The 13,577-nt window shown below is 46.9% G+C and overlaps 6 protein-coding genes across 6 annotated transcripts; 3 read left to right on the top strand and 3 right to left on the bottom strand.

Annotated features, from left to right (window-relative positions):
• Window positions 1–225: 225 nt before the first annotated feature.
• Window positions 226–1,782, top strand: TrAtP1_011888 (uncharacterized protein; the record flags this gene model as incomplete). Its single annotated transcript, XM_066115295.1, has 2 exons — window positions 226–1,336; window positions 1,403–1,782. The coding sequence occupies 2 exons, from the start codon at window positions 226–228 to the stop codon at window positions 1,780–1,782; spliced, it is 1,491 nt and encodes a 496-aa protein (XP_065971393.1).
• A 401-nt stretch (window positions 1,783–2,183) lies between these two features.
• On the bottom strand, window positions 2,184–3,398 carry TrAtP1_011887 (uncharacterized protein). Its single transcript, XM_014084917.2, has 4 exons — window positions 3,324–3,398; window positions 3,097–3,206; window positions 2,390–3,028; window positions 2,184–2,342 (listed from the first exon to the last, which is right to left on the bottom strand). The coding sequence occupies exons 2-4, from the start codon at window positions 3,169–3,171 to the stop codon at window positions 2,310–2,312; spliced, it is 747 nt and encodes a 248-aa protein (XP_013940392.2). The 5' UTR covers window positions 3,172–3,206; window positions 3,324–3,398; the 3' UTR covers window positions 2,184–2,309.
• Window positions 3,399–4,333: 935 nt separating this feature from the next.
• On the top strand, window positions 4,334–5,828 carry TrAtP1_011886 (uncharacterized protein). Its single transcript, XM_014084916.2, has one exon. It carries the CDS (start codon window positions 4,591–4,593, stop codon window positions 5,407–5,409), a length of 819 nt encoding a protein of 272 aa, XP_013940391.2. The 5' UTR covers window positions 4,334–4,590; the 3' UTR covers window positions 5,410–5,828.
• Window positions 5,829–5,847: 19 nt separating this feature from the next.
• Window positions 5,848–10,225, bottom strand: TrAtP1_011884 (uncharacterized protein). Its single transcript, XM_066115294.1, has 4 exons — window positions 10,025–10,225; window positions 8,959–9,933; window positions 8,009–8,889; window positions 5,848–7,949 (listed from the first exon to the last, which is right to left on the bottom strand). The coding sequence occupies exons 1-3, from the start codon at window positions 10,094–10,096 to the stop codon at window positions 8,143–8,145; spliced, it is 1,794 nt and encodes a 597-aa protein (XP_065971392.1). The 5' UTR covers window positions 10,097–10,225; the 3' UTR covers window positions 5,848–7,949; window positions 8,009–8,142.
• On the top strand, window positions 6,469–7,851 carry TrAtP1_011885 (uncharacterized protein; the record flags this gene model as incomplete). The annotated part of the gene is made up of 3 exons (XM_014084915.2): window positions 6,469–6,715; window positions 6,805–7,620; window positions 7,685–7,851. 3 exons carry the CDS (start codon window positions 6,469–6,471, stop codon window positions 7,849–7,851), a joined length of 1,230 nt encoding a protein of 409 aa, XP_013940390.2.
• Window positions 10,226–11,319: 1,094 nt separating the features above from the next.
• On the bottom strand, window positions 11,320–13,145 carry TrAtP1_011883 (uncharacterized protein; the record flags this gene model as incomplete). Its single annotated transcript, XM_014083479.2, has 6 exons — window positions 11,320–11,950; window positions 11,998–12,162; window positions 12,215–12,466; window positions 12,513–12,755; window positions 12,809–12,902; window positions 12,963–13,145. 6 exons carry the CDS (start codon window positions 13,143–13,145, stop codon window positions 11,394–11,396), a joined length of 1,494 nt encoding a protein of 497 aa, XP_013938954.2. The 3' UTR covers window positions 11,320–11,393.
• Window positions 13,146–13,577: the final 432 nt, after the last annotated feature.

Here is a 13,577-nt window from a genome sequence, read left to right as displayed (position 1 = left end):
CTAATACTTCCACTTGGCTTTAGCTTTTCCGGTATACTGTCGAAGACTACATCTACGGCGATGACGCTCATGTCGCAGGTTGCACATAATGAAAATTTTACAAGCACTCATGGCCAAATCCTTATATCTATTGTCAATATATCAGCACGCAACTTTATATCAGTATTTATTCCAACAATATTGCGACAGTTCATCAGCTACAGTACAGAAGCTGGTTTTCACAACATGAAAACGTCTCCCAGGTTGAAAGCGATAATCGGCACATTCTTTGGTACTGGCGTAGCCCTCATAGCTCATGCAATTGGGATGTGGCGTGATGAGAAATCAAGGACGGCGACACTGGCAAGTCGCCGTTCGCGAGCAATTTTGGCCAGTACAGCTTTCGCCGCAGGTATCGGCGAACTTTATACCAACACCGCTGCGGGTAACGCTTCAACACACATCGCCTTTACGATCTACACAGGGATGCGGGATCTAATGGTCCAATCACGACTGAGGCTGCATAACCCAAACACGTCTGGTATAAAGCCTGACTGGACACACTTCAGCATCATGATGTTCCTAATGACTATAATTGCGGGGCTGGTCAACTTTGGCATGTCAACACTAGCATCTCCTTCAGGACAGGCTGCCTGGACTGCTAGATCGAGCTTTACCGAACAGCTGAAGCATGCTGTAATACGCGGGATTTTGAATCTGATTGGTGAAGTTGGTGATGACTTTCTATTCCAAGTCATCCCTTCTATACGCTCGCATTTCAAGGGCGTTGAGAATCCTCATGTACTCCGGCTAAGTCTCAAGGATGTCGGTTATCAAAAGGGTTACCTTACAAACGCGGCATTGGGTCCATGGGCCGCGCGAACAGGCCTCTTGGCGACAACTCTCGCTTTACTAGGCATTGCGTCGCCATGCCTTGCACATAATGCAAGGCTTTTGGAAGGAGTTTCTGATTTAATAGTTGGTGTTACCAATGGGCCGCTCTATGAGCCCTTTGCGAATTCAGTTTCGGGACAGCCGGATCCCGTCTGCAACCCATGCAGCAGTGACGAGGAGAGCCAGAAGCAGAAGGAGTGTAGTCAAAACGATGATGCTGCTAGTATACGCAGCTATATGCACCCAAATATCGATATGACAAACTGTGCAGAGGTCAAGTGGGAAGAAAGTCAAGGGCATCATCAACCGGACTATACAGAACCTTACGACGAAAAAGCCTCTTCTTTCCAACCACAAAGAGGTGGACTGCCAAAAATAGATGAATGCGCATCGTTGCAGTCATTTGCCTCCCCATCGCCAAGATTAGTTGGCTTTTGTAACATAGAAACGCCCAAAAATAGCGGTAAGAACATTTTCTGTACACGTACTTCGCGGTCAACCTTCTACGGCATACTAATAGGGCAAACAGCCATAATCATAGATACTAGGAATGCAATGAGAAACGATTGGGACGATGAAGTTACTGCTTCGGAAGAAGAGTTCGAACGAAAACAACGACGAGCAACAGCAAGCGACACTGGAAGTATTGACCTTGCTACATTACGACGCAGTTTCCGACTCGGAAGGGCCATGTTGGTCACCACGGTATCGGATATTGGCGATTCCATGATATTTGCGTGTATACGGCACCAAGCACAGACAGCTGCTGTAACAAAGGCCAATACGTACAGGCTCGGAGCCAATTTCATTGGCAGAATTTGTTCTTTTGAGGGTTGCCGCAAATTCCTTTTCGCCCAAGTGAGGGGGGGCTATCAAGCTGGGCAAGATGCTACAAGCGTTGCAGCCTAACTGGAAAAACACCGTGGCATTCAACGGGTTTGATAGCAAGCTGATTGATGTTGATCAACGACTGCTAATTAGATACGTCAAGCACAGAATTGTCCCTATACTGAAAAGACTGGAACGAGTACATGCGTGGAATATGGCAGATGCGGTGCAACAGCTAGTCACATGTATTAATCTAGGCAGGGGCCAGACAAAACATCCTCCTTCTATAGTAGAATAGATTAATGAGTTATGAAGTCCTAGAATGAGAAAATGAAGGGGCTGGTACCCGAAATCAAGCTGGAGTCATCGAGGGTCAGTTGAAAGCGTCAAATGTAGATGTTCGATAATGATAGACGACACTGCTGCTCTTGTGGCGTAGCCTTTGTGATTTGGCTTTTGTAGTTATGTTTACTAGGTAAGTGTGGTAGAAGAGGTATTGTATTATGATATAGACATAAACCACTATGGTATATCTTAGACTCAAGATAGATATTCTGTCTACTCCGTATTTGCTGCACTCTTCCAGGAGCGTAGTTCTGGGCCTATACTTAGGCTATGACGCGGCTGATTTCGATTTCGTCCTTTACTAAAGTTAGTGGTTAAATTCACTTTAGGTTCGAGCTCTTACCTCGAGATCGCCAGGTTGAATTAAACCTCTCACCCCAGTACTCTGTAATCTTGGGTGGCTTCTAACCAGTTTACGATATTCAGGGGCACCCGGTCGCACGACGTTGTCTGCGGCAATAACGGCACCCTTGTGCAAGAGACCTAGCTCCTCGCAGACTTTGAAGTCAGCGGGATATAAATCCTCAACATGGTCCAAGAATAAAAAGTCAACACTGGTCAAGGTGCCTTGCGCATGCAATTTGCCAAGAGATTCTTCTGCGGTGCCAGTGACAACGGTGACGATGTCGGAGAGCCCTGCAAGTTCAATCAACTGTCTAGCAATAGAAGAAAACTCAGCGCTGAATTCAAGGCTAAAGACACGGATCTGTTGAGATGGGTTACTGCGGCGCATGGTATCCGCAAATAGAATAGCAGAGTATCCCAAGTAGCCACCAAGCTCGACGACGGTTTGGGGCTTTTCCTCGGCGATCAAGTTGGATAAAACCCCAGCCTTGTGGCCACCGATGCTGATAAGGAATTCATAATTGGCCGAGAAATCATCAATGACTGAGAGTATCTTTGTGGGAGAGCCTCGTAAATTGTCAAGATCGGGGTGCGAAAGGATGAAGGAGAGCAGTTTGTCTTCACGCCCGTCGTCGGACTATGAGCGTAAGCTTAGCGATGTTTACCATACGGTAATTTTAAAATAATGCTAAGATTGGAAATTACCTCGACTCCTGTTTCAAAGACTTTCTTTAACCCAGGGTATTTCTCACCCAATGCGATGATTTCTGGAGGGTCCATTCTGGCGACGAGTGCAACTTAGAGCGCGCGACTGGCTGTGTGAAAGAGGTAGTATAAGTGATTGTGTAAATCGGAATCGCAGTCTGCGAGACACGCTCAAGAGCATGCAGCAGGTTTTTCTTTAATACGGGATATTGTTGATTGATACTCACAAAAATAGCTTCAATATGACTTACTGCAGTGTATTGCCTGTTCAAGGAGCTGCGCGTATGCGAAGAGCAGTTGATACTCCAAGGAGTTGATCTTAAAGTCTCATTTTGTGCGGAGATGTGGGGTGCAATTATTAGTCATCGAACGAAGGATTCCTAGGTAGTTATAAGTAGTATCAGGCCTATATTTCCATTGCTTGTTTCTAAGATGAAAATTTTTAGATGATCAAATTAAAAAATTGGAAACTTCCATATATATTTTCCACACGTATGGCCAAATTTTGCTTGAATGGTTCATATACTGCCTGTATTGGGCACTACCATGCTAAAATTGATGTATTAGCGACTAACGTGTAAGCCGCTGGACGTACCAGATTCGGCTTCACCTAAATAATGCTCAAAGAAAACGAGATACTGTCAATGACTGCGTAGCTACGCAGCAGACATTCGCATGTTTGAGAGTGAACTGGGGAATAAAATGTACGCATCAGTGTATGGACATCCGTCCGCAGCAATCTGACCGTGCCTCTAGCTTTATGCGAGCCTGGGTCCAGAGGGACGGAAACTGGAGTTGTGGAGAGATTAATATTATCTCTCAATTTTCACCAAGTCATTTCAATACCTGCTCTGCCTTCAGAGTCCCTAGTCTATAAGATGTTGTATTTGGAGAGTCGTGGGGTCTGACATGCTAGGGCCTGAGCCAATCGTCTCAATGCGTGATTCCTTAAGGATAATATACATGCCACATGATGGGCAGTAGTGCTAGATAGACTCGAGATTAAGTTTCGAGCAGATGTATTAGGAAAATAAACAATGATAGCTCCGTCGGATACAGCACTATTCTTTGAGCATAATCACTACAAAAACAGTCGGCTTCTTAAGAGAGCTGCTGTACTGTATGCCCTGAACTTGCTAAAAGTGGATTGGCGGAGCTCTGGAGCTGAGCGGCCGCCTCGAGCGGGCTTTTCCCGCTCCGGGGATAGCGATTCTCGAAGAATGCTCGAGTCGTAAATTATCATTTCAGCAGCCAAAGTGAAGATGGCGTCTTTGACGGAGTTAAGCTATGTGGATGGCATGCGAAAGAGGAGCTTTGGATCTGTTGGCAGGTCTATAAAGATGAGGACGATGCCGCGCAGATTGATGGAAGAACAAGCACACAACACTACCATCTCTACATCACAAACATCTCTGCAGTGCGAAGAAGTCACATCGTCTATCGAGTTTTACAATAAATTGAAATCCAGCCGATAAATACTTCAGATATACCGCCATGGCTCGCATTTGGTTCGTCACCGGCTCGTCCAAGGGCCTCGGCCTTGCCATTGTCGAAGCCGTCCTCGCTGATGGCGACAACGTCGTTGCTACTGCCCGAAACCCTGACACGGTGAAGCACCTTGTTGAGAAGTATGGATCGGACCGCATCCTGCCGTTGGCCCTCGACGTCGTTAATAACGAGCAAGTCGAGAGCACCGTCAAGGCTGCAGTCGACAAATTTGGCCGCATCGACGTTGTTGTCAACAATGCCGGCTATGCTGTGCCACGAGCACTTGAAGACGCATCCATTGACATTTACCGGGACCAAATCGATGCCAACCTTCTCGGCACCGTCTATGTCACCAAAGCCGTGATTCCCATCCTGCGCAAGCAAAAGTCCGGCCGCATTCTGCAAGTCTCCTCCGTCGGCGGCCGGCTCTCAACTCCTGGCTTATCGGCCTACCAGGCCGCTAAGTGGGCTGTTGGCGGCTTTTCGTCCGTTGTGGCTAAAGAAGTTGCACCGTTCGGCATCAAGGTGACGGTGCTGGAGCCTGGCGGCATGAAGACGGATTGGGCTGGCTTTGCAGATGAAATTACCATCAGCGAGCCGTACCAGCAAACTGTCGGAGAGTTCCAGAAGCTACGGGAACAATACAAGAATTATCGGTCTGAGCCGGCCAAGGTGGCCGATGTGATTGTCAAGATTTCGAAGGAAGATGAGCCTCCCCTGCGGCTTCTCCTAGGCCCTGAGACTGTGGATCTGGTGAAGCAGGCCGCAGAGGAGCTTGCGGCGTCGGACGAGAAGTGGAAAGCTGCGACACTATTGTCTATCTAAATGCTGGAATTGGGGATGCGAATACAGCCAGCGAGTCTTTGTTAGAGGTTATCTGGGGATACATATAACGTTTTATCATCATTACCATGTCGCTCAGCAACGGTTTATTATCCCAGCTGCGATAAATCTGTGATAGTCTAATATTCCCTACTTCCAACATCTTAGTAGCAATCGCCAGTCATTTTGTCTTTATTAACGCCCCGGACTCGTAGAAACAACTATCAACAATTACCTGTAGAAGACTTTGGCAGCTTCTCGGCGCAACCCCGCCAGTGGGGATGCATTCAATGTACAGATGGTTCAGAACAAGGTCAACAAGCTTATCATGGTGCCCTTACATCTTTCCGTCTGTTTTCTGTGATTTTCATGAAAATACCTCTACTTCTAAAAGCGGAAAACGGCCTAGGCAAAGAGGAAACTTTATAATCGCAACGATAAGCGAGTTGATATGAGTGAGCTCGATAGAAGTAGAGCCAGTGCTTTGTCTTATCATTCGAACCTCTTGGTAGCGACGTCATTTGCGCATGTCATACCTGTCTATATGGATTCATGTGTGAAAACGTGCGACTCGCTCAACTGAAAAAGACTCAGGTGTTAGGCACGTATAGGTATAGAAATGCAGCTTGAATGTATTCGCACGCCATCTGTAGGTAGCATCAAAGGGTAGCATCCGCGTGTCCCACTGGCTGCATTTGCTGCCCTCACTGAAAATGAGATCATTTTGCCGGGTCAGTTGCCAGGGCACTTGACTGCAACGAGACAGCGTCTCACACTAAACAGGCAACATGAGTGCCGTGTACCAGCTGCCGGTTTCCTCTGCACATGAGGCTGGTCTGGCGATGTGTTTGTAAATGGCGAGTAGTCGTGCTTTGTTGGCGACAGGGCATACAGGGAGTGACGTCTGCGATGATGATGCCATCGAGCAAATCTTACGCTCTGCGGAGGCGGCGCTTGAGCATAAGACGCCATTCTGTCCCACTTATGCCACGGTTTCCAAAGCGAATATAGATGAATACAAATTGATTTGGTTTATTAGCGTACGATATATCATGCTCGAAAATGAAGTTATCAGGCGTCTTGACATTTCTACCAGTCTTGGCTGGGCTCTCTAAGGCTGTGCCAGACCATGGAACCAGCCAACTCACAATTCAGGCTGATTATGATGCAATAATCGTTGGAGGAGGGCCTGCAGGTCTCAGCGCAGCCAGTGGTCTGGCCCGTGTCCGCCGAAACGTTTTGTTAATCGACTCGGGAGAATACCGCAATGCCCAGACTCGACATCTGCACGATGTTATTGGATTCGACGGTGAGTCAGTCTTTTGGGCTCACAAGGTTTACAATTAATACTTGATAAGATATACATTCCGTGCGTAAAGGTAGCTGATCCATCAACAGGAGTCACACCAGCATATTTCCGATGGCTGGCTCGCAAACAAATCCTGGCTTACGGCACGGTCAATTTAGTAAATGGCACCGTTACCAAGATCCAGCCGGAAGCCAACAATTCATATTTCACAGTGTCGGCTGATTATCCTGGCGATAACAAAGTCGTCTTCACTACGCGAAAAGTGATTCTCGCAACTGGTTTGCGGGACTTGCTTCCATCAACCCCCGGATTTGCGGAGAACTGGGGCAAGGGCATTTTCTGGTGCCCATGGTGTGATGGTCATGAACATGCAGACCAGCAACTTGGAATACTCGGGCCTTTCTCAAAAGCCGTTGAGGCAGTCCGCGAAATCATCACTCTGAATCGGGATATCATCTTGTTTGCCAACGGGACGGATACTCCCGAGGAGAGAGCTATCGCAGAAGAAGGATTTCCCACGTGGGAGAATTATCTGAAACTGCGCAATATAAACATCGATAACCGTATCATTACGTCTCTCAAGAGACTTTCCAATGGAACAATTGGAGACGAGGATCCCAGCCTACCATCTAATCCTGAGCACGACCTCTTTCAACTCAACTTCGAGACTGGCGAGCCGGCCCTTCGTGCGGCTATTTTGACTAATTTTGATACTGCGCAAAAGTCGGACTTGGGTGAAGAGACCGGCGTGGCATTATACGGCGGTAGACTCGCTGCAGATAAGGATAACGGTCTGGTAACCAACATCCATGGCATATTCGCCATTGGCGATGCCAACTCGGACAATGTCACCAACATTCCGCACGCCATGTATAGCGGGAAGAAGACAGCTGTCCATCTTCAAGGTAAGCGTCGTTGTCGCTGGCTTTGCAAGGCTAAATTATGTTGCTGACTATGATTCCCCGATAGTTGAGCTGGAGATTGAAAACGCAGAGGTAGAGGTTGAGATTGAGGATGCAGAGGCGAAGCTTGTAACTTTGTCAACCAAGAGAAATTTGCACGACCATATGCGAACGCTGTGGTCGCGCATGAATGAGCCGGGAGATGCACTCTATGCGAGAGACTTTGATCAGTGAAAGTTAGCAGAGGCTACGATGCTGGATCAACTGTATATGTGACTGTCTACATGTATTGTTATTATATCCCATAGACAAAACGATGCATTTGAATCACTCTGCAAGAAAGCATATTAGCATTCCAAACCAAATGTGCCTTTAGTAGCTTGTATCTTACAGATATAGATCGTCATAGATAATTTTTTGCCTGCTTTGTATATAACCTGAGGCCACCAGAGCATTTGGTTCTGGTGTCTGTAACTAGTGGTATAGTATAAACAACGGCAAATCATGGTCAAGTTGTACTCCAGATCATCTAGGTGGTGCCGTGCCTCGAAGCTTCCACTGGCTGAGCATTTGCTGAGCTTCATCCCGCTGCGAGTCTTCCAACGCAAACTGAGCAACGATATTTATAGAGAACTTTGTACGCATAGCATCGCCACAAAACGGATTAACCATATTGAGGTACAAGGCAGCATTGAAGACGCTCGCCGCATACATCGAAATTGCGGCCCGGTGAATATCAGCCGCCGATTGACCGCTAGGGTCAACCGAGCCTAGGGGTTTAGATATTGAGATGATGAAAAGAACAGAGTGAATGATGATGTGAATGCCGCTATATATAGAAACCATACTCGAAGTGAGTGTTTCATTATTGGCTAGCATCCAAGGCCCCGATAATGGGAGGACGGAAGACGGGGATTCAGCGGCTACATAGGCTGCATCAACAGCGGGCGAGGTTCCGTAATTTTGTGCAATAATCTCATAGTGCTCGTCTCGAAATTCTAACCACCAGTGTTGTAATTGTTCCAGAAGCATCATTGCTCTCTCTTCAATCTTGCTTTTGCGAGCTGTGGGCAGATCGTGGATGCGGTGTATCGAGCTTCTCAACTTTGCGCCTTTCTGATTCATATTCGGAAGGCGTAGTGTCGTTGTGAAAGAGAGGAGGATATCAATTAGTCTGTCGTAGCAAATCTTGTGCTTTTTCTGGAACGGTATAGATAGCCATTCAGGCGAAGAAAAATTGGCAGATCGGTTTTGCATAATGGAATGAAATGCCTGGTGGTGGACAACTAGTCAGTGAACAATGGCCACATAGTATATGCATAGGGATTTGTAACATCTCACCTCTTTAACCCTCATCGACCGCATCACACTATGAGCAAGGCCATCAACGCATTTATCAGGACCACGAACCTGCAACATCTCTACAGCTACTGAGTGATGGAGCAGCTCCGCGTCAGATCCGGCGCCTTGAAGCGATTCGTAGAATGAGAATAGCACTGGGCCACAAATTGCCACAATATCCGCTGAATGAGGCATTTCTGAAACTGTATCTTCTTCCGATACCGAAGTCGTCGGTGATTGTCCTGCTTGGTTGCCAAGTACCACAGAGCGATAGCTCTTTATGCCAGCGAGGTAATATGTAATGGCGAGCCTTTCAGCTCTAGAATCACGAGTGACGGCATGGTACAAGAGCGCAACGGCATGTAGCGCATACTTGAGTGGACAGGGTAACGAATTCGTCGCAACAAGGAAAGGAAGCTTGGGTATCCAAGATTCTGGTCTAAGAGTGGAATAGTTCCGGCGTGAGCTAGTAAGCGTCTGGGTGAATTTGCTCACAAAGCAGTATTCATCGTAAGCGGAGGTGACAAGAGCCGGCGGAATAGATGCGCCGTCGTTTAAGACGTCTGAGTTGGAGAATTGATCGCTGTCGAGAGGAAGTGAGAGCCCAGTAATCGATGTGTCCATCATGCCACTGTGAAATATGTCGCCTCTATCTTCATCGCCAGACTGACAAAGGTCGAGGGATGAATCTTCGCTTTCCGCCATACGACCGTAGGATGACGGGGTTGTTGAACAGCTGCTCTCCTCGACACTGACATAGCATGTTGCGATCTCATCTTCGGTGATAAACTCATATCCTGGATTTTCTGTGGCTTTTCGCGTGCTATGCGTCTTCCTTTTCCTCTTCTTCTTTGGCTTCAACATACTGCAGGATACCTTCTCAGTCATGTCGAGAAAGACTGCCCCGCGAATTGCCCCTGAGCAAGACAATCCAAAACGAGCGCATTGTTTGCAGCATCCAGGTCTCTCATCGCACTGCGCCAATCGAGTTAGTTTCAGATGTTCAACAGACAATCAAGGGCAGCTATGTTGTGAGTGATGAGAAGGATACGGACACTTTACGTACCTTGACGCGCCGTGAAATGCACTGCTTGCAGCCTTTGCTGCGCGGCGGACGGCGGACGATTATAGCAGACATTGCCTTGAAAACGGAGGTTGCAGTGGTCTCAGTTTTGATGAGTCTGATATATTCCAGCTCGCGGCTCTAGTTCCGCTGAGTTTTGAATCTTGGCGGTGTACCAAATGGCTTCATGTTTCTGTTTTGCTTCTGCAATGAGAGTGTAACAAAGGGAAGTTCCAGTGGACTTAGGCTGCTGACAGAATGTCAAAGCACTGCTCGATGAGCCTAGCGGTGGGGTGCTGTGTGCATGAACCAGGGGAAAGCCACAGCAATGAGGCGCCGGCTAGGCGCACGGGACCGTACAACCGCACGGGACCCTTATGTAAGCAAAAAGCCTGCTATAACAACCACTGTAAGATCGCTATAATAACCGCTGTAAGATAGCGCGGGAGCAATCTAGTCCGGAACGACCATAGGGAGTGAAGGTGTTGCTAGATTGTTGACTAGAGCGGTTATCACCTATAATCCTTATCTGCAGCGGTGAGTTTTAGTCCTAAATATACTACTGCAGATGAGGATTATAGGTGATGACCGCTCTAGTCAATAATCCAGCAACACCTTTACTCCCTATGGTCGTTCTGGACTAGATTGCTCCTGCGCTATAATATTAAATATTACAGTGGTTTATTATAGCGGTTATAGCGGGCTTTTGCTGACTAAGGGTCCCGTGCGGTTGTACGGTCCCGTGCACCTAGCGGGCGCCCAGCAATGACGACTGTTTAGTAATAACGGGCTGTTTCGTGTTGCCGGCTGAACCTTGCAGAACGACTACTGGTAGTAACAGATAGTTACACTTAGCCTGGAGCCGGCATTTCAGTGGCGTCAACTTGGCAGTTTTCTCGCTACATCTTTCGCGCAATGTGTACATGTAGGTATTGATTTGCTCAGTTGAGAAGGCGAAAAAACTCAGAACTTACACAACTCTGAGTACGGAACAGAAGAGGAGAGCCGGAGTAGCATTACAAATGCAACACATCATTGTGTCTATATTTAACAGCGCTTACGCTATGCATGACAACCTGCTACGGGCAACGCGTGGGCTTCACATGTCTGAGAAATAGTCGTGCATAATGACGAGAGAGAATATGGTTTTTGTGCGTTTGTAATGATTATGATGAAAATAAAAGCAGCTATACAAGTCATTTATCAGGTCTGCCAAATGCCTCAAGTCAACCTGGGCCTCAGTTACCTCCAACCCCACAACAGAAAGTCAGATTTCATCGTCCTCGTTCGACGTTCGCAATAAGCTTCACCAGCTAAGCCAAATGAAACAAGAGGATCAAATCCACTGAAATAATGCTTTTGCTCTCTTTGTTCACAAGATATAGCGAAAGTTGGGGTGGTAGTCGTATGCTTCCTCAAGCGACAGAGAAGACTGTGGGTCAATAGTTCCAGCTGTGCGATGGTGCTCCGCCTCTTGATCTTTCTTCTCGTTAAGACGTCGCATCCAAAACCACACAACGCAAGTCGAAAGCAATGCCACAACTTGAAATGCCAAACAAATGCTGTGGCCTTTGAGGTAGCGAGGAGGATCCGTGTAGATGTGAGATGCCATGATGGAAAAGCACTGTCCAACCACTTGGGTGACGGCCCAAGTAATTGCCCGCTTGGTAAATCCACCAATGTTAATCCCTGTCCAGGCGCCAACTATGGTGAAAGACGGAAAGACTCCAGTAGTTATAAGGCAAGTGCCAAATAGCTTGACTTTATCATTCGTTACCAGCATTAGGATAATGTAACCCACGATGCAGATTGTGTGGCACAGCATCAAAAATGGCGCTTTTATGTTCAACCGATCGGAGGCAATATTGAGGACGAGAAGGGTGACGAAGGCACACGCGTACGGGATGATGGAAAAGAGCTGTGTTTGAACTTGAAAACTATAAGCGAATGGAGTTTAAATCTAGAAGAAGACTTACCAGGCGAGTAGTTAAAGTCATTGATAAATGTCGGCAAAAATGAGCTTATAGACGAGAGGGACAGAGATATCCCGATGTTGATCAACGAGAAAAGGTATAACTTGGGATCTTTAAAGGCAACTAGCACCTGCACCCAATCGAATCCGGCTCCGACCGTGTTATAAGCTATTCTGAGTTAGCTGTTTTGTTTTCATCTAGATCGCCACCGAGTTCTTACTCTTGAGACGCTCTACAGCGAGTTCAATTTCCTCTTGAGAAAATAACCAATGTTTCTTGCCCTGAATTTGATCCGGAGGATTAGGTAGCAATATCCAGGAGCATATGCCGACAAAGATACCAACACAGCCTTGGATGATAAATAACCACTGCCATGCTGCGTATCCCAAGGATCCGTCCAGATTCTGTTGTATGGCATATGCAATAAGGCCACTGAAGCCTCCGGCGATGGTCGAAGCAGAGTAAAAGAGCCCTATCACGTCAGTACTTGGCTATACCTTGAACATGGGTTGATTTACCAGAGCGAGTTGCCACCTCATCTCTTTTATACCAAAGACTCGTGTATAAGCTTAGGGATTGAAGGAAGGCAGTAGCGGCTCCAATCAGTACTCGAAGTGCAAGGACCGTAGCGGCGTTTTTGGCTGCTGCCGTACAGCACGAAAATGTTGCAAATAGGATAACGCAGCCTCCAATCTGTCGATTCGCTTTGAAGGAACGAACAGTAAGGTAGGCAGGGATAATAAAGAGCATATAGCCAACGTCTGAAACGGGTTAGCCATCACGAGAGAAACAATATTCATTAGCTCGGTCTTACAATACAAAGAAAGAACGTTGTAAAATTGGCCGTTCGTGATGTGGAGATCAGATTGTAGGCCCATGAGGCGGGCGTTTCCAATGTTTCCTCGGTCCTAAGCAGCCAACTTGTTAAAACGAAACTTTTGCGGATGATTAGATTTTCTGCTGCCCACCCATTGGTTCACGAGCATGATTAGAGATATCATCCCAACTAGAATGATATCGACTTTGAGAAGCAGGCCATTTTGTAACTTCTTCTTGTTGAGCGTTTGAATTGGATCAGTCGCTACAAATCCGTCATCGACGTACTTGATCGCAACTTCATTTTTTTCGATGTTGACTTCCGTGGAACTCATGGTATGATATAGCTCAAATGACTTGGAGATTGTAATAGCAGGCAACGAAGATGAGCGTCAAAAACAGAATATCTATTGCTTTTATATAGAGAGCTGCATTGCTCTTGGGTAAGATACTATTGAATCCATTATAGGAGCACCAAAACCTGGGGTTCTACGTGCCGGCAACCCCAGATCCGAATTGCCGGACGTGACATGCAGAAGTAGCTGAGACTTGAAGCCGTGAAACTCAATAGGCCAAGAATAATAGTGTAGAAGAATGAGGAGTTTAGCGCTGCGCTACAATATTCATGGGGCAAAAGGTGGGCTGTGCATCTTGCCAGAATAGGTAATTATCGCGATGGCCGCAGTAGCTCAACAAGGATTCAGAAGAATGCCCAAAGTGGTAATTTTCCCTTGTCCACGATACTGTCTAGTAAGTAGTATAATAGT

The sequence above is a fragment of the Trichoderma atroviride genome, chromosome 6, assembly GCF_020647795.1.
Source record: "Trichoderma atroviride chromosome 6, complete sequence".
NCBI lineage: Eukaryota > Fungi > Ascomycota > Sordariomycetes > Hypocreales > Hypocreaceae > Trichoderma > Trichoderma atroviride.
This window is presented reverse-complemented; position numbering and strand designations above follow the sequence as displayed.